This window comes from Ammospiza caudacuta, chromosome 3 (genome assembly GCF_027887145.1).
Source record: "Ammospiza caudacuta isolate bAmmCau1 chromosome 3, bAmmCau1.pri, whole genome shotgun sequence".
Classification (NCBI taxonomy): Eukaryota; Metazoa; Chordata; class Aves; order Passeriformes; family Passerellidae; genus Ammospiza; species Ammospiza caudacuta.
In genome coordinates this window covers 63,794,537-63,814,680 of record NC_080595.1, presented here as the reverse complement: position 1 = coordinate 63,814,680, position 20,144 = coordinate 63,794,537, and the positions used below count along the sequence as shown (strand labels likewise).

The 20,144-nt window shown below is 38.5% G+C and overlaps 1 protein-coding gene across 1 annotated transcript in view; it reads left to right on the top strand.

Annotated features, from left to right (window-relative positions):
* LAMA2 (laminin subunit alpha 2) overlaps positions 1-20,144 on the top strand; it is a 335,919-nt gene that overhangs the window by 208,109 nt on the left and 107,666 nt on the right. The window contains exons 19-23 of the mRNA XM_058802519.1: positions 1,967-2,178; positions 6,618-6,724; positions 11,422-11,602; positions 14,918-15,054; positions 17,466-17,699. Of these exons, the coding sequence (XP_058658502.1) occupies positions 1,967-2,178; positions 6,618-6,724; positions 11,422-11,602; positions 14,918-15,054; positions 17,466-17,699 (871 nt within the window). The remainder of the gene's footprint in view (positions 1-1,966; positions 2,179-6,617; positions 6,725-11,421; positions 11,603-14,917; positions 15,055-17,465; positions 17,700-20,144) is intronic.

The window sequence follows — 20,144 nt, the reverse complement described above, 5'->3', positions numbered from 1 at the left end:
ACCCCTAAATGAGAGTGAAAGAAGAAAACAAACACACATTAAGTGAAGTCAAATAGATTAGTAGGACCAAGAGATACAAATCTATGACAAACACACCAGTAGTATGTTAGGAAAGCGTGAGTTAACTTCAGATGTAATCTACTTTAGGTAAATTAAGGTAACTGCATAATTATCCAGATACTCTCTGATTTTGATAAAATGTGGCTATTTATTGTTACATATTAAGATACATTCTTAGACTTTGTAACTGAGATAATGTCACTGAAAAAAGCCGATTTATTTTGGCAAAGTGAAGATAAAAATTAGTCTTTTGTCATAGCTGAGATATCCTCCATCAAAGAAAAAATTATCTCTTCCTTTGCAGGAAATACAATAAATTGCTACCTTTATGACAGGTTCTGAAAATAAAATATCTGAATTATTCTAATGACAGGATTTTGATGTCTTGTTGCTATGAAGATGTAGTTTTTAGAGATGACTGTGCTACCAGAGTGGGCTAGATTGTGGAAATTTTACTCCTGAGTGCTTACATGCAGCCAAACCACTGGACTGTTTATACATGTTATTGGTTTGTGGGCTGTATCATGGATATCTTGAGAGAATGGAAAAAAATCCTATTTTTTGTAAAATTGCAAAAACTGCTCAATTAATTACCACTATTTTTTCCTCCCTGATCTCAGTTTTCCAGTTTTTATAATCTTTATGATCTTTGCTGATGATATTGAATAATATGTAGTGCATGTTTAGACAGCTTTGCTCATGATCCAATTAAAAGCATTCTGGAAGCAAGGAAAAGGATGAACTTGATGCACACAAGAGTGACAGCAGTGGAGCTCTGCATTCCTGCATTACAATGATACAAAAAATCTTTCTTCAACCATGCTCTCCAGCACTACTACAAAGTCGAGAGGATATCTATGTACCTTAAAACTGCATTCAAACTGACTTTAAAATAGTAGGAAAAACTATTTTGTGCAATGTGCTTTATGTACTTTCTGGTTTTATACTAATTGGAGTTCATCTGAGATGCACATGAATAAATTCATTAGCCAGAACTGTGAAATTTTTCTTTTCTTTTACTTTGCTATCTACAAGTTGCTCTTACTCTGAAGTATGAGCAAATATAACAGAAAAGGAAAGCAGAGCAGAATAGAAATAGAAAATAGGCTGTGAGATTAGTAGGAATTTGGTTTAAATACAGACTCATGTTAGGTCAGATTCACTAAACTGCTTTACATGATACTCACAGAAAAATTGCAGGTGGGCAAGGCGGAAAAGGATGTGATGTCTTCAAACAATTCTCTTAAAATATGAAAGCTATAGTACGCAACAGCATAGTTCCTGTGCTAATGAGCAATCTTTTTGTTAGATTGCCCATACACAGAGATTGGAAATCCATTAATTGAGCAAATCTCACCATGCAGTAGATCAGGGGAAGTCGAAGTCAGGGGATGGATCTTGTTAGGTAAACAAATATATGGCTGTATTACATTCTTAAAGTGTTTTTCTAAACTAAAGAAGTTTTTCAGGTGGGGGAAAAAAACATCATCGGGCTTGCTTGTGATTGAGTACAGAACATTGATACAGAATGTGCTAAAATACAAAGTATATCTAACATAGAGTCATAGAATTTTTTGGATTGGAAGGGACCTTTCAAGGTCATGTGGTCCAACCCCCCTTCCTCCAGAGTGCCACTAAGATTCCTTGCTATGCTTTGTGTCGCATTCAGTGCCAGTGACAAGATTTTTCTCCCACTGAAGTCTAATTGCTAGCAGAACTGGCAGGATTTCAGCTGGTACTGTGTCTACAGTGTTGTTAAAAAAGAGGAGAGAGAAAGAAAAAAGATGCTTAAGGCAGACCTGAGAGAAGATCAAATCATTTTTAGTGATTAGGGAGGCAATAGAATTAAATATTTCTAATGAGAGGATTATTTAAGTGTCCTAACTGATGATGTCTTTTACCATAGGTGTGCAGAAGGCTTTTTTGGACAACCTTTAATACCAGGAGGATCATGCCAACCATGCCAGTGTAATGACAACCTTGACTTCTCCGTTCCTGGCAGCTGTGACAGCTTGTCTGGTGCTTGTCTGATATGTAAGCCAGGTACAACAGGCCAATATTGTGAGAGGTGTGCTGATGGATATTTTGGTGATGCTCTTCATGCAAGGAACTGTCAACGTAAGTCACGAACTTTTACAGCTCCTGACAGTATTGATCTGTCTTATAACTTTGCTTCTCAGAGGAAGACTGTGCCTCTATATGTGTGAGCAAGAGAATGATACGGCTCTAATAATGACACTGTGCATCTGCATCTAGAAAGGGAGGCTTTAAACTAACTAGAAAGAAGAACATTTTAAAAAAAGCTCTGGTTGAAGCAGATGTGGGAAGTAAACAATGGAGCACTGTATGGGTGCAAAGGTTATACTTAATGTCAGATCTACAAAAATAAATACAAATAAATGGAAACTATGCACTAAAAATGCTATAAGGTACCCAGAAAAATCCTGTTCTCTTATAAGACTGAAAGGAGGGAGTGGTATTTCAGTTTCAGGATCCAGCTCTGGCAGCATTTATAACCTGCTTCCCACTTATATAACCTCAGTAAAAGTTGGGAGGTGCTGCTGCTTGCAGGTCAAGATTCTCCCACCTGACAATCAGACCCTAAAATCTCGAGAAAATTTTTCTAAAATGCTCTGGAGGAAGATACTGGCACTGCAGCAAGCTAGCAATTCTCAGCTGAGTGGTGGCATGTTGTTCAACTACCAGCCCCATCACATCTTTCCCCATAGTGATTGCAAAAAATTATTCGGTGGAGATGAAAGATTTGGTTGGAACAGGAGCTTTTCTTTCTATAGGAGGCAGTGTCTCTCTCTCTGAGCTGTTGCTGGCACAATTCAGAATGCAGAACAAGTGTTTTTAACTTAAAAACATTTGTCACATACTTTTCCTTCACATCCTGAGAAGTGGAATAAAAGAAGTTACGAACTGTCCTGAAAGAGCTGAGCATTTTATTTCACTGTCACAAGGATTTATTCCTGTCTGGTCCATTGCAATAAAGACAAGAGTAACCTCACTGAGTACAAAGGTGCTATAGCAGGATAAAATTATGCAAGTAAAAGAGCTGGGGCATTGCCTTACTGCTCTGTGTGAGGGGACATGGGGACCATGTCTGCAGTATGTGTTGTGAGCAGAGAGGTCTGAGGCACTGGCATCCATTTCCAGGACTTGCCCTATTAGCAACTTGCAGTCTAAAAGTGAAAATCCTAGGTTGTGTTGGACCTCCAGAGAGTCTGTGGGAGCTAACAAGATGCAGAACATCAACAAGTTTCTCAGCTAAGGACAATAAACACTGATGTACACAAGGTCATAGATAACCCTGAAGACATACTTGAGTAAGTGATTTCTGTACATACTTTACACAATGGCAGAAAAAAATTGGACAATCCAGTATATTCTTTCCATAAGTTAACAGGTCATAATGAATGATGTCATATAATTTACAATGTTAAGTGTGGAAAGTGATTTAAGAAGAAGTTTATATCAGAAATTACAGCTTCCAGTACCTTGTCACTATTCTTGAACCATCAGTATGACTGGTGGTTTGACCATTTCCACAGTAGTTACAGGTCCATGAGACAGAGATTTTATAAGAGGGGAGTTTGGAAAACGTACAACAAAAAAAAATTGAAAAGAAATGCATGTTTAATGTTGAATTATGAGATTTGCTTTTGTTGTTCATATCATTGACAGGGAGAGCCCCTTAATGTATTCATATCCTTGTGCTTGCAGTTACGTTGTATTCATCTACTCTCTGCCTTTCATGTGGGTTTTCTTCTTTGCATATGATTTTTTATTTCCTTTGCAGACTTCCATGAAGTTTGCCCTGCAGGAAAAATATCAGAGGGACTATGCCTTTACTTTGTTGTTTTCAATTTTGTTCCTTATTAAAAAGCCAAATCCAAGAGTATTGCAAGGCATGAATTTGCTTTCAAATTATTGTTTGAAATGTCTCTTGCTCTTTCTCAGTACAGTGCTGTTGTGTGCATTAACCATTTCAAATGACAGTACAGCTTTACATCATCATAACATCTCTGAATTTTTTTGTGTATCTATACAAAACCATAAATCTAAGAACAATGAGCAAATGTCCTAAGCTTATTTGATTTGATTCTAGTCGGTTGTTTTTTGGAGTGAAACAGCAGAGTATGCTGAAGCAAATACCTGCAGGTTGAGCTGATTGTAATGAAGATGAATTAAAGCAAATAATCAAGTCTGCCTATGTTTCAGTGTATAGGTACTACTGTTGTAGGAGAATAAGCGTGTAGCTTGGTCATAAATACAAGCTCATAAATATTTATAGAAATCTAAAGAGAATGAAGGTCTTGACCACTGTCTTTCGGGAAGAAAGTATGACAAATTTCTCCAACAGGCTACTTTGTATAATAACAGCCATTTGGAGGTTTGGACAAGAGCTAATTTTCCCAGTAGAGGTGAATGAATGGGAAGGCTCTAGGTGCAATAAGTGCAATTTATCAGATTGAGTAGCAGTTTATTAGCTGAATAGCCCTGGCTGTATGTTTCTTCTCTGTGTATGTACTGCCAGAGCCAAGAAAAACAAAGTCCTGACATTCCAAATTCTCCCTTACCACTGCATTGCACTCAGTCATCTGTGACTGAGTTAAGACACCATGGAGCGCTGCTTGTTGTAATATAAATAGGAAAAACTCATCTGTTTATAAAATCAGCGTAAGTTCTCTTTTTTATTCTTGTGTTGTCATATGCCTGATAAGCAAAACAATTCAAATCAGACTGAGCTTCGGTTTGAGGTCTGTATAAAAAGGTTGGTGAAACACTTTTAATTTGCATTGAGGATTGTAGTTTGTTGAATCTGAGCTTTAGTATCTTCTTTCTTCACTGACCAATTTAATTATATATATACTCAAAACATATATGTATATGAGACTTACCATCATGTACGGTTTGGAGTGTCAGTTTTAAAACATGAATGTCAAGTTAAAAAGGGCAGGATTAAAGTATACAGGGTGAAAGAGGTAAATTATAGATTTTTTTAGTATTGAAAGCTGAAAGGAAAAGATAAGCAATGTTACATCAAAAGCGTCTTTTAATTTTTACTTTTTAAAAATATATTGCAAAACAGGAGATAGAAATCTCTGAAGGTGTTACATAACTGGTATGAACAGCAGAACCAGCACATTTTTGTTACTTATTCCTGAATTTTTGCAAACATTTGAGAAACAATGCCATGAACAGAATGGCATATCATATAGTTGCTTTCATTAAAAAAAGCAACTTCTGCAGAATACCTCAAGAGCAGGGAGAAAACTCCCACACCAATCCTTTTAATTTATAATTGGAAATTAGCAAGTCCAATGAAGTAATGAGGAAGGTCTTGTTGTAATAATCTATAGATAGGAAAAATGAAACTGCTTTGTCTCACATAGCACCTTCTGACATGCAAGTATGCGACTGCCATGTGTTCACTGCTGGAACTCTTAAGTGTTTTTTAAAATGAAGGTGTCAGGTTGAGGAAAAAAAAAGCAACACATATAGATAGGGCACTGCAGGAAGGCAAAATGTGGGTTGGATCCCACTTTTAGAGAGTAGATTGATAATTGGTATAAAACGTGGATTCATTTCCCTATGAGGGGGAAACAAAAGTATGTGCAGGAACCAGCTCATGCTGATCAGTGACTGCGTGGTTATAGTCCCTGTGGCAACAATCACATTCCTGTTCTCTATAGCAAGAGCTAAGGGGTTTTTTCAAAATCTCTGCATGCCAAAAGGGTTGAAGAACACAAAGGTTCTTGTGGTTGAAGAACATAAAAGGTGATAGGCATCTTCCCCAAAATTTGTCTTCCCCTAAAGAAGAATTTAAGAGCCAGAAGCATTGCTGTTTTCCTCAAGAAACAGCTTTTTCACTGCCTTTTTTAATCTTCAGGAAAGCACTGTGATGAGTTAGGTTGGTCAGTTGGGTTACATTTCCTCTGGGAAGTGTGATGCTGTTGCTGCGACAGAAATCCTGGAGAGTCATGGTAGCAGATAATCCTTGGTATATTTTTCAGTGCAGCTTGGGGCATGAGAGCATTGCTGTCCCTGTAGAGTGTCAACTTTGTACTGAGTTTGCAGCCTGCCAGCATTTCCTGACAACTACATGAACAGGGAGTGAACTCCAGGACAGCAGAACCAGCACGTGGAGCAGTAACACTCCCACTGGTTGGGGCTACACCCTGTACACACCCTGTGTAAGGGTCTGTACCCTTCTTGTGTTTTTCTCTCAGCTCTGCCCTTCGCTTCCTCGAGACTCCGAGTCTCTGGGCATGTACTTAATAATCTGCCCTCCACATCCTGCTTTGATCTGAGAGGAGCATCTAAAACAAGCTGTTAATGGACTTGAGGCAAAATTTCTGACTGCAATAATTTGGAGGAAAATTCTGCATTAATATGGGCAGGTTAATATATCAGGGTATGGAAGCAACCCCTTCCTGCTTAACCCAGGCTGGGCATTTCTCAGGGTGGCAAAAGCTGCACTGTAAACATTTGGCTATTAGATTTAGCTTCAGGGAACACACTGACATCTTCTTCTTCCTCCTCTGCAGCCTGCCACTGTCACATGAATGGCTCCTTCTCGGAGGTCTGTGACTCTCGGACGGGCCAGTGTGAGTGTAAAGCCAACGTCATCGGGCGCCGCTGTGACATCTGCAAAGTGAGTGACCAGAAATGGGGCTTCCTTTCAGCTTTCTTCACTGCTTGTCTCAGCTAAATATCATTTACTTCTGGATAGACTTTTTCTGTTGTTTAATTTTCACTTTAAGAACATATATGGATTGTTCTTATGAAGAGAAAGGTTAAAATGATGGCTTTTTAAACATTTTCTAATAGTTTTCTAGAACAGAACACAAGACATAGCATTTACATGCAATTAATGTATTTTAAGCCTCACTGTATCTATAAGTAAATTTGTATACATATTATATACACTTCATTTTTTGAATGTTTGATATAGAAAATTAGTTTAAAATATTGCAGCTTTGGGAGATAATTCCTTTATGAAGAAAGATGCAAAATGTCTGATAGCATCTGATGTTTATGTCTTAAAAAAAGCAGGGTGCTGGTTTCATTCTGCTGGAATGTTCTGCCTTCATGTTTTTTTCTTAGGGTTTCTTCTTTTATTGTCTAAACAATGTATTATTTTTGGTGAAAGTGTTTTTTGCCTTGACATTGTTTTCCTGTCTCATAAATCACTGCAGAGAAATATTGTCTCATAAACTTTCACAGAGTTGTCTTCAGGCAGCTAAGGAATATGCTGTAGTCAGCTACACATTTCTCTAGTTCAACATAAGGATTCATGAGCTAGGCCTATGTCCTCAGAGCACCTTCACCTGTGTGTAATTTAAAGAACATAAATAATTCTGCAGAAATCAAAAGGATCTTTTTCACTCTTTAAAATGATGTAATTTCTGAAGTAGTTTGCTCACACTCCATTTTCAATGGTATTTAAAGAGTCTGTTCAAAGAAAAAATGCTGGTATCAGTGGAATTTGCAGATCGCACAAGGTACCCAGCAAACATCTCATTAATACAATACTGGTGATTAATTGGAATTAATCTTTGTTTACTTCAGTGCTTACTCCTGTCTTTATTTCTGTACCCTTTTATGTGGTGTAGTTTTCTTATCTTCACTTTTTAACAGTGTTTACTTTTCATTCTTCAAGCCCAACTACTTCTGGGCCCCAGAAAAGGTGTTTTGTATACCCTGCGGCTGCAGTGCTTTAGGCTCTGTGTCACTGCAGTGTGATGTGTTGGGAAGATGTATCTGCAAACCGGGATTCATGGGCAGACACTGTGAAATCAGCAGACAGGTGCCTCAGTTGCAAGAGAATGCGGGGAGCAGTCAGCAGATGCGAGTGCCCCCGCGGAGGTGGGGCGCCGGCAGTGCCAGTGGGTGCCCACGAGGCGCCTACCGGCCGGCAGCTCGGGTAATGGGAACCTGCTTTGCATGGGCTCAAGTCTGCTGTTCGCTTGTGCTTGGAGCTCACACAGATTGCTTGGGTTTCTCATTTTTAATACCCGTATTACAATATAAGAAATTCTCAAGAAACTGACAGGCTCGGAAGGCAAACGGCATTTTAGGATGCTCCCCCAATCCTAAGGGCTTCCTCTTGCAAGTGCTGATATCGGCGAGAAATCAAATTTGAGAAATCAAATCAAATAAGTCCCAAAACAGCACCATCCACAGCAGTATGCACAAAATGCATGGGAGATGTACATAAATCAATGGAATCAGTGGAATTTTCTTGGACTTTGCAGCATAAGACTTGCCTTCCTAACAATTCAAGAATCAATAGCTTAAGAAGGTTGCAAGAAGAATCAGCCCCAGAGGCAAAGAGTTAAAATGTAATTTTAAAATATTGAACATAACTGGTGGCAAAAGTTCTCATTACTGAATATTAGCGAAAAGTTCTCAGTTATCTCAGCCATTTTTAACTCAGTGCAGTGCCACTTTTGTGAATGTAATGCCCACAATGATAGAAGTGTTCATTCCTTATCACAGACCAGTAAGGCAACTTATTTCCTAAAATTAAGTAATTATGATACAACTGCTTCTAACAGAGCAGTATTTTAGGAATCTTTTTTGTCCTCCCTGCAACTCAAAATCTCCACATTAACCACACCGTTTGAAAAATATCTGGCAGTGTTTTTCATCCTCAGCTTGACTTGGGGACCCATGCTGTATTTGTTCATATAGACTTTCTTGGAGAAATTAGTTTTTTCCAATTAAAAATGTCTTAGATTACTGTGTTGCCCACACAGTAACTGATGGAGACACGATATAATGACATATTCAGAAAGTTCAGTGTATTTCCTAATTGTAGTCTAGGATCTTATCCCTTGTTCAGTAAATGTGATTCTTAGAATTTCTGTGGGTAAGCAAACTTTGCTGAGAACTTTAACTTGAGGTTAAAGTTTGCATGACTGACCAAAATGACACTGTGTGCAGCCCTCCTCGCAGAACGCAACCCAGCATGGTGGTGGTCCATTTTAACACAGTGTGGAGTGCTGATATCAGACTTTTTCTGACTGTTGCCCATATAAACAGAATTTATTAGATCCTAGTAAACTTTATCTTGAGAACTGAGATGCATGCTGTGCATTGGTTACTTCACTGCATGAATCTGAATGTCTGTCCTGAGATTGTATGTATTCACATTTCTATGTTTCTCCCTATGTAAAAGAAATCTATAGAGATAGTAAAGTATTTTATTTGAACCTTGAGTTTAATTAAATGAGTTTGACTACCTCTTTCTCTCTGATACGCCATGTTTTGTCAGAAGTATGAAATTTGCAAAACATTTCAATTCGAGTTTGGAAATGAAAATCAGTGTAATTCTTTATTATGTGTATAATCAAGTATATGCTTAGGTTTGTACAATTTCCAGGCCAAATTCTGACCATAGATGTGGTCCTGTATTCTGACACCTATCAGCAAATTCTCTGTCTGAGTGGAGAACTCCTGTATTAACCTCAGAGATCAGATTTCAGGACTTTTCCATGGAAAGCTTCTGAAGTTTCAGAGAATTCACCAATACAAAATGTTAGTTAGGGGTTCTACTGTAGAACAAATCCATATAAAATAGTAGTCATAAAATCATTAAGGTTGAGGACTTCCAAGTTTATTGAGTCCAACCTTTGACTGATCACCACTTTGTCTAGTTGACCATGGTCAACTAGACCATGGTACTAAGTGCCATGTCCAGTCATTTCTTGAATGACTTCTCCACTACCCTTTGGTGGTGGAGATAGCCTTCTCCAATAGCTGACCACCCTTTCAGTAAAGAAATTGTTCCTGTTTTCTAAACTGAGCATCCCCTGGCACTGGCTGAGGCCATGTTCTCTTGTCTTGTTGCTGGTTCCCTGGGAGGAGAGGGATTCTCACCTGGCTACAGCTCCTTTCAAGGATTTGTAGAGAGAAGAGTTTCCCCCTGAGCCTCCTCTTCTCCAGTCTAAACACCCCCAGCTCCCTCAGTCATTCCTCATAAAACTTGTGCTCCAGACCCTTCACCAGCTCCATTGCCCTTCTCTGGACAGACTCCAGCACTTCAATATCTTTTCTTCCTGGAAGTGGCCCAGAACTGGACACAGCACTAGTGCTTAGTACAGAGGCACAATCACTGCCATAGTCAAAGCCAGCACAGCTCCATTGATTTGAAGATCTACTGGTTTATTGTTGGTAAAAATTTAACACTTCATGCCTGAATCCCAAAGTAGCACATTATAAATTAAATATTTTTCACGTTGTTCCATTTATATTCATTAGCAGTGATCATTTTAGTATCTCATTTTTAACATTCTGATTTTCTATCAAACTCTCTGATAGATTTTATTATTAATGTTGTAATTTCAATTTCAAATGAAGTTATTAATATGATTTGGGTTTCAGTGTACACTGAAAATCATCATGCCCGAAAAACAGGTAGAGAAGTACTCCCATTTTAAAACACTCTAGCTCAAGACTGAGTTTGTCATTTGAATATCATCTGGTTTGTTCCAAGGAGCCTCTGTTGGTTGATGCAGTAATCTCACAAGGTCTTCTGCTTGAAAACTTTGTGCAGAACTCTGTATCTGCAGTATAGAAATGAGTGTGTGTCTTCCCTTCTTTACTTTTTGCATTTCACTAGTGAAGTTAAGGAGGAAACTTCTTACTAGAGTTGATAACATCTACTCTGGTTCTGTAGAAACTTTATATTGATTACTGCGAAAAAGAAAGAAAAGAAAATAGAAGAGAACCAGAGGCATAATCCAAAGACAGAGTTTTTTTATCTTAAAAAAAATCCCCCTTATTTCTTTGTATTGTACACAAATACACTATCTCTATGTTCTTCTAAAGTTATTCCTATATATCATTCTAAAGAATTGCCCTTAAGTTACTGTATACAGATATTGCCTTTGTTCAGAGGAGATAAAATGTAATTCAGAGGCTTTCCATTTGAATTGATCGCCATTTATAGCTAAGAATTTGAATGCACTCTCGTAGCAACAAACTCTTGCCTGACATAGCCTTACAACCAGAGATGGGGTATGTATTTTGTATGTATTGATGTGTTGACATACCTTCCATTCCAAGTGAGAGCTGTACTTAGGCAAACAGCCTCATAAGAAAGATGTTACATTGCAGAACATTCATTACAACATCAGATAACATTCTGAAATCTTTATTCTTTCTCAGCAGTGTAGAGCATTTCGTGTCCTTGCTCCAGGGTGTTACCACTACAATTTAACCTGGTAAAAGCAGTATTTCAGTGAGGAAGAGGAAAGAGCAACCCTGATCTCCCTACACCCTCAGCTTTTCCTCTTTTCTCCTGGTAATCATTCCATGTGCTAACTGCTCTTCACTCTGTGGCAGCCTGGAACATTTGGCTTGCAGTCTTCCAGAGGATGTGTTCCCTGCAACTGCAACTCCTTTGGTTCCAAGTCCTTTGATTGCGATGGGGACGGACAGTGCTATTGCCAGCCCGGAGTGACAGGGAAGAAGTGTGACCGCTGTGCACATGGGTTTTACAACTTCGAAGAAGGAGGCTGTACCCGTATGTAAATGTTTTCCACCCAAGCACAGATTGATTTTTTTATATATTTATGTATTTATTCCTAAAATTCTAGTTTGGCTAATTTTGGATTACATAACAAATTTTCCTGACCAGGCGCTTATAGACAGCCTTGTGCATCATTCACTTGACAAGGGTGATGATGGGCAAGAATGAAAGACCCAAGACATTTCTTATATTTTATGAAGATTTTATGAATTTTATTTTATTTAGAAGGAACAGGAATGTCATTTACTCCATGTAGTGTCTGCCAAAAAAACTCCACGAAGTTCCTATAATTTAGTTAAGAGTATCATAGAACTCTGATTAAATTTTTTTGTCAAATCACATAAACTTGTAGGGATGTAAAAGGAAAACAACAAAAACACAAACTCCTTTTGCTTCTAGTTTTATCCCAAACCTTTTCATTGTTCTCATATGGTTGATCCTCTTTAATTACCACAATCCTTTCCTGCACAGTAATATTTAATTGCTTACTTGAACTTTATGTGTACAAGAAGATCTTTAAGTAAAACTATCTGCTATATCCCTTGTGTAAACACATGGAAAATCTCCTTTTCTATATGCTGAAACTCCAGCATTAGACATAAATATATCCAGACACCTCTTTACCTTTATTTTTTTTCCTTTTGGAAATCAGGTCAAAGACTGAAATGAATGCTTCCTATCCTTGAAGTAGTGCAGACTGCTAAATCAAAAAGAACCCAATCAATAGGTTTCTTCACAGGGAAATATCCATCTTTTCTGATAGAAATGTGTTTTTAAAGTCTCAGAGACTCATTTATGTGTGATCACAGGACACATAGATAGTTGTCTAGTGTGACTGACTGCTGGGGTGCCAGAATGCTTTTATTTTTCTTTAGGTATAAAGTAGATTCTTTCCAGAAGCAGAAATCACAATGTCTCATAATCCATTCTTGCTCCTTTCCTATCCAGAAGGGCAGCACAAGTAACAAGTTTAGCTTTCTGCCTTTTCTTGCTCTTTTTTTTTAATGGAAGGAGCATCAAGGCCTTGAGACCCATATTTGCTCAGCAGAATTTAGTTTCACCTGTAGTGTGGATAAACCTTAAAACAGGCTGGATTATAGATTATGTTTGAAAATGTTGGCTCTATGGTGTTATCTCCCATGAGAATGAAGGTTTCAAAAACACCTAGAGGTTTGAAAAGTTCAGATACATACGCACCTTGGAAAAGGGAGAGATTGTTCCCAGGCTCACTGATGAGAGAGCTTGAAATAAAATGCAAATGATAACTGCAGTCCTAAAACCTTTAGCAATTAAATGAAGGGAAAAAAAATCTGTCATTTATGATTAGCATCTTATTCTAACATTCCACCAGTTAAAAGCACATCACCATTGTGAAACACAACAAAATGTTCATAACTACAGTTGGGGAAGGAAAATGAGAGGGCTATTAATGAAATTGCATATTAAAATTTTAATTGCTCTCTTGGCAAAGTTTAAAATTACAGGGTTTAAGAAACAGCAATGAAATGGTAAAACACTATAGATTCAAGTAACATTTTAAATATAAATGTATTGGCACGTGGTCATCAAACATTTAAAGCAACAGCAGCACCTATAGATGTTGAGAAAACTCAGAATTTTGAAAGTTCCAAAATTAATACAACAGGTGGACAGGAATTCTGTCTTCAATGTGCTCATTTTTCCACATTTATTTTCAGTAGGCTTCTTATGTATTCCTTCAAATGACAAAAAAAAAGAATTAAATTATGAATCACGAAGAAAATCAGAAATTTAATAGAAGTATATCAAATCATGCTGGAAGCAAAAGTACAGAAAAATTAATTTCATTGTGACTGTTAAGTATCAAATAAAATATTTGACCTCTTTTATCTATAATTTATCCAAAAGGAATATAATTTGATTTTTTTCTTGTGCAATATAAATCTATAAAGCCTAAAAACCTTCTGAAAGCACCGTCAGTGTTGACATTCTATCAGCAGAGATACAAAAGTGGCTTCTATTTCACTATTGCTTGCAACAGTTGTGTTGTATTTTTTCCCTCTTATTTTGAAAAATAATTACAAAAGTAAAAATAGGAAAAACATTTGAATATCTGCTTCCCCTCTGTGCCTTTTTAGCCAATTCTGTGCAAGACCTGTAAACCCATAAATGAGCTGTCACAACTGAAAGCCTCAGTTTCCCAATGAGATGCATTCTGAAACTTCAAGCTACAGTGTGTGAAAATATTTTAAATAGCATGCAGCACATTGTGTTCCTGCCATGAGGCAAAACTTGCTATCTTCTTTGCATCAATTTTCTTATCTTGAAGGCATTGGTGGGAAAAAAAAAAGGTCAATTCTTATTTGAACTATAGATAGGAGTTCTATCTTTGCACATCCCTTGTTTTCTGGTTTCAGTCTGAATTGAAGTATTTCGCAGTAAAGGCAATGAACATAAATTAAACCCTCAGTAACAAAGTTACGCTGCCCTTTAAACACCCTGAGGAACAGGTTATGATGCAGAGAGTCAGTTTGCTTATGGTGCTTTTCTCTGACCTCATGGGTTATGTGGATGGTGGGTGTGAAAACAACACACACCGGTTCTGCTCTTGCAATCACTTGTGTGTCTTGTGCCCCTTAACTACTTGTCACTTACACACCTTGAATCTGTATTTGCCACCAATGAGTTGTTTACTTCTGGAAGCACTTCCAAACCTGAAGTATTTTTAATTTGGTATAATCTGCAAAGAATTCCAGTTTCCCATGGAGAGGAAACATCAGTTTGTTGATGTTCTCCCAAGGCAGACGATATGTAAGCTGAAAAAGAAGGAATAGAAAGGGAAAAAGAAACCTAAACACCTTTTTTGCCCTTTAAGGAAGGTCTCTTTAGAGCAGCAGAAATTTCAGAAGGTGTTTCTCAATTTGGTATAAGAGGTTAAATAGGCTGCAAGTTCCCTGCATAGACGGCTCGGAGACCCTCAGGTGGCCTCTTAGACGAGACAGCATGGGCCCAGAAATTGTATAGCAGCATCCTGCAGTTACATCGCAAAGAGTGCACCATCTCAGAAGTCTGAACTTCTGCAGTTGGTGCCTGTATTTTTCCCCATTCTCTTCTCATTGCAGCTACTTCAACCACAGTTAACCTGTGTTTCTCTGCTACTGGTTTTGGTTTCTCATGGTTTGTCTACATTTTCTGCCCCATCGTGTCCACAGATAACTGAGTCCACTGTACAGTGAAAGAATGATCCTAACCCCGTTAGGGCCTGCTCTCCAGGTGTCAGATAAAGGGATAACTTTTCATCAGCTTTATTTTCTTCTGTCTCCCATGAAGCCTGCGAGTGTTCACGTTTTGGCAATAACTGTGATCCTGTCAGTGGACGCTGTATCTGCCCTCCCAATACTGTTGGAGAGATGTGTGACAAATGTGCACCAAATCACTGGGGCCATAACATTGTCAGTGGCTGCAAGGTGAGTGGATTTCTATTTTCTCTATGTGTGTTGTCTCTTTCACAGTAATTTATAGCTGGAACACAGTTTTTGGCTTGTAAATTGTGGTTCATCTCCATATTGCAAGTTTTGGTGCAAGACTGGTGTAAATGTTGGCAATTTGTTACTGCTGCTGCACTACAGCTCCTCTGTCTCAGGTATACAGCCTGTAACACAAAACACCCTGTTGGTTCTGCTGTCACACTGAGTCAGGGTCCTGCTTGAGCCTGATTTTATTTTATTATAGCTGTGTTTTATATGATTGAGATTACCAGAGTATTGAATGAGGTATGTAGATGTGTATTTATAGGTAATCAGCAGTGCTTTTGGGGAACAAATTTTCTTTGGCCTTAATGGTGACACCACTGGGAATTTGTACTCAAAGTTTGCTTGGGAAAGGTTTCAATTTGTGCATAAAAGACAGCAAGGAGAAAAGAAAAGTAACATCCACCTTAGTTTAAATTGCACTTTATTCCCCTGTTCTTAAAGGGAAAATAAACCTTATCATTAGCCTTTAAATCCTTCTTATTCCAATAATTGACACAGAGTTAAAATACCTGAAGAGAAGGGAGAAGAAATAGGAAAACAATGATAGAATAACAAGGAGGCTGTGAAAGCTGTTGTTAATGTCCTTGAGTTAAGTGGCACAGTGTTCAGTTAAGGTTGAAAACTGGTGACAGTGGACATCATGGAAAGTTCAAATGCCTTCTTCCTCCCTGGTGTGCTCATTGATGATAAGGGATTTAATAGTACTGCTACAATTACTCCAGAAAATGATATCTTTTTGGAGCATAGTCATACACCATTAATACTTGTTCTTAAAAGGCTGTTAGTCATGTAGCTCAGGCTGCAAAGCAATTGACAAGAATGATTTCTTTTTTGTATGTATGTAAAACTCCTGTGAAACCTCTGCAGTGCTGCTGTGATATAGACTCTTGGCTTCTGAAACCAGCCTAATGAGGTTGAAGACCTCTGTTTGAGCTCTGGAGTATATTCTCTGATTGTCTTTTATGTGAGCACATTAGTATGACAGTTCCATGGCACCATCTAAATTAATGATGATCTATCAGCCCACATCTCTTTCAGTATGTTGCTGCTAATTTCTGCAAAGTGAGATGTGAATCTCCTGCTTTGCAGTCTTTATAAAAGATTTCCAATCCAAGGCTGTTTTAAGTCTGACATAGAGAGCATTGTAGAAAACTGCATAAACCACACATAGCATCTGATTGTAATTTAGGTTTCGATATTGCAGACCAAGATACTTCAGACAATGGTGAACAATGCACTTTCTCAGCTTTGTGGTCAAATGCATCTTGTGGAATAAAGTTCTTTCTGTCAGAAAGTTTTATTTTTTTAGGCTAGGTAGTCATCTTGCAGACTGTGTATTTCCTGTATATATTCACCTTCTTTATAAGTGGTGTTTTCAGATCAGAGGAAATGTGGTCTAAGCAGTCATGTAATAAACAGTTTTGCTTAGAAACTGAATCCACATTTTCTTCCTCTATTTTTTCAGCTTTGTGTCTGTAATTTTAGCAAGTCTATCCATGTCAGTTACTGTGGTAACCTGTACTGCTGGTACTGAGTTTTTTGCTGTAAGCTGAACTACTCCATATGATATTCTGGTCACATCAGTGATTACAGCCAATGTCTTGTATTAACTGTGCAGTGCTACCACAGTAATAGCACTGAGGGATTCTTCTGTTCTTTAGAAATCTGCAGTTTTCCCTGCTACTTTTGTATTCAATTTCTAGACACCCTGGAAAGTCACCTATTTCTATCCTCACTTGCCTGTGAAAGTCTTATTCTGTGAGGAAGTTTACTTCCAGATATTTCACATGACTAAATCTCTAGCCCTTACTGTGTAAATTACGGTCATCTAGGAGTAGGAGTCTTGTTTGTAGAAAGAGGATAGTTACCTGTCTGACAGATGAGTAATAGACATTGAACTAGATTCCTCTGGAACCACTGAACCCATTGCTCCTGAGGAGTTCCAGTTTTAGGAAAGTGTTCTGAGCATGCCTGCAGAGAATTTACATACAAAATACTTCTTAGAGAGTGCTTGTAGTTTCTGAGTTAATTTTGTCCACAAAGTATTCCAATATCCTTGACCCTTTTGGGTTTATTTCTTTTCGATGCCTAACTTATATACAGTAATATCTATAGAAAACAATCCCACCAGTGTTGTGAATGTATTTAGTGTAAATGCTTGACTCATGTTGAATAAAAATACATTACTGGCCTTATAATTTAAATATGTTATTTTTAGACAGTGGATATTCACTGCTGTATTTTATTTATAGATACTTAAAAGAGGTGAGTTGCTTTTTGGTTGGGTTTTGGTTTTGTTTTTTTCAGAAGCACAATTACAATTGCCTTGTTTCTCTCCTTTTCAGCCCTGTGAGTGCAGCCCCATTGGAGCCCTAAGTTCTCAGTGTGACTTAAATACAGGCTGTTGCTTCTGCCGCCCTGAATTCTCTGGGGAGAAGTGCACTGAGTGCAGGTTGGGCTACTGGAATTATCCCCATTGTGTGGCTTGTCAGTGCTTCCTGGCTGGGACAGATCCACAGAGCTGTGATGCAGAGGGGAGGTGCTCATGCGTTGATCATTCTGGCCAATGCAGCTGCAAGGTAAGAAAATGAAGGTTGTAAACTCATCTTATAACTGCTGAGAAATTTATTTCAGATTTCATTGGCACTTGCCCTTACTTGTTCAAACAGTACATGCAGAACAATCTCCTTGGTTTTCATAGTGCATTTGCAACTGATGTGGGAGGAGTCCAACGTAAAGAAACACTTCAGGGTTTATCAGTTGCTTTACCACATACTGACACTTGCCAGTATAGCATCCTCCTAGGAAGATCCTTAGCCTCCTCTTTTTCCTCAATTTCTATTTCTGTCTATTCTTACAGAACTGTTGCCAGTTCATCCCCACAATACAATTCTTGTTCAGATTCTGGGCACAATAAAAGCAAACGCATCAGAAACACAGTATGCCACAGTGCTGATTCAAAGTACATTGACTTAAATGGAGTCAATATTCATCATTTCATGAGGAGAATTCACTGCAATAGTACCTGTTCAGGGTAGACTTCATGCAATTCAGGATCATTAAAGCAAAGACTTTTGGCATTGTCATCTGCAACATTCTTATTTGGAATTGTGATTGGTAGAACAGCACACTTAGGTTGTTTGAGAGTTGGCTGGATTGCTGAGCTTACAGGGCACTAATTGGTGGTTTGATATGCAGTTGGTAGCCAGCAAGCAGATTATCCCAGAGTCAATACCTTCCTCAGCGACACAGATGACAGAATTCATGGTCAGCACATTTGAAAATACTGCTGACGTGGACGAGGTTGAGGTTGACATGCTGAACGGTAGAATTACTGTCTAGAGAGTTCTTGAAAAGCCTGATGACTGGGAAAATAGAAAGGTCGTTAATTGGAGTGGAATGACCTCAGGAAACTGAATCCACAGTACAGTTTGAAAGGAAGAAGCCTGAGTGGCAATCCTGCTGGAAAACACAGGATATAAACCAACCGTACAGTCTCATGGTAAATAAGGCAAGCTGCCCACTGATCTGGATGCAGTGAGCACAGTGGCCAATGCAGCTGCAAGGAAGGACATCACAAAGAGCATGGTAAGCAGGGGAAGGCTTTATCTACTCAGTACTCTAGTTTTACTATAGTTGGTGCTGGTAAGACTGCATTTGGAAATGATGTCCAATTTTAGAGCTTGATTTGAAAGTGTTGTTGAGAAATTGAAGAGGATCCAGAGAAGAGTCTCACAGCAAATAATCTGTGGGGATGTACTGAGAGAGCTGGGCTCTCTCTTAGAGGCTAAAAAAAGAGGCTAATAAGAGGAAATGCAATTACAACCACTCCAAAGAGTAGCTGATGGAATAAAGTCCTTTCTGATGATGGCAGAAGATGTAACAAGGGACAACAGCTGCCAAAGGGAGCTTGGAAATTTTGGGTTGGGCATGAGGAAAATAAAAAAAGAGTATTATGCTGTAGTGGTACACATTATACAGAAACATGTGAAATGGCCATTCTAGGAGATTTTCAAGAACTGGCTAGAAAGAGGCATGGGTAATGTGACCTAGTATTGGTGATAGTTGTGCTTCTAGGGGGAGGTTTTTAAAAGTGACCCCTAGAGATTCTTTCTGGATTTAGATTCATTCTCCTTCTTTAGGTCTGTATTGACACAATGAGATAGTAAAATGGAAGGATGAATTCAAATAATTGAATAGCCAGGTAATTATTTTGTTAAATGGGCAACAGTCACTTAATTCTGAGTTTCAAGACACAGAACTGTAGAACAAATTAGGTTGGAAGTGACCTATGGAGGTCATCTAGTTCAGCACCTTGTCTGAAAGACACTGCTGAGGCAGTACTTCCAAGCATGGGGAGAGATTTCACAGCCTCTTTGTGCAAACTGCTTGGCCATCCTCCCATTTTTATGGTATATTTGAACAGGAAACATAATGTGCTATTTCACAAGTACTGATTCATTTGACAATGACACTGTAAGAAAATGGAAGTGAGTTGACCACATGGACTGCCTGAATAAAACTCAGTGCTATTTGCCCTGTGCCAGCCTCTGAAATGCAGAAATGGAGGTATCTCAGTTCTTTCAGCCTCTCTTGATCCAGGATAAGCAGCAGCCCCTCTAACCAACTCAGTGCCCCATTTCTGGGTTAGGTCCAGCAAGTCACAGAATTGGTCATGTGGGAAGGGGTCACTGGAGCTCATCTAGTCCAACTCCCCTGCTCAAGCAGGGTCCCCTCGAGCATGTGACTCAGGGCTGTGTCCAGACTGCTATCTCCAGAAAAGGAGATTCCACAACTTTGCTGGGTTGTAGTTTTTCTGGTGGTTCTTGTAAGCACTAAGTAGAAAATGTGGGGGTTCACGGCATTTTACATTTCTTTGTTGATTCTTTCAAGGCTAATAACACAGTTGCTTCTGTCTCTCTGAGTGCAAATAAACAGTGTATCTTTAGGTGGTGATTAATGATAAAGAAGTGCAAGTGACATGAAAAAAATTCAAAGCAAGTAGAAATCGCTATTTATGAGAG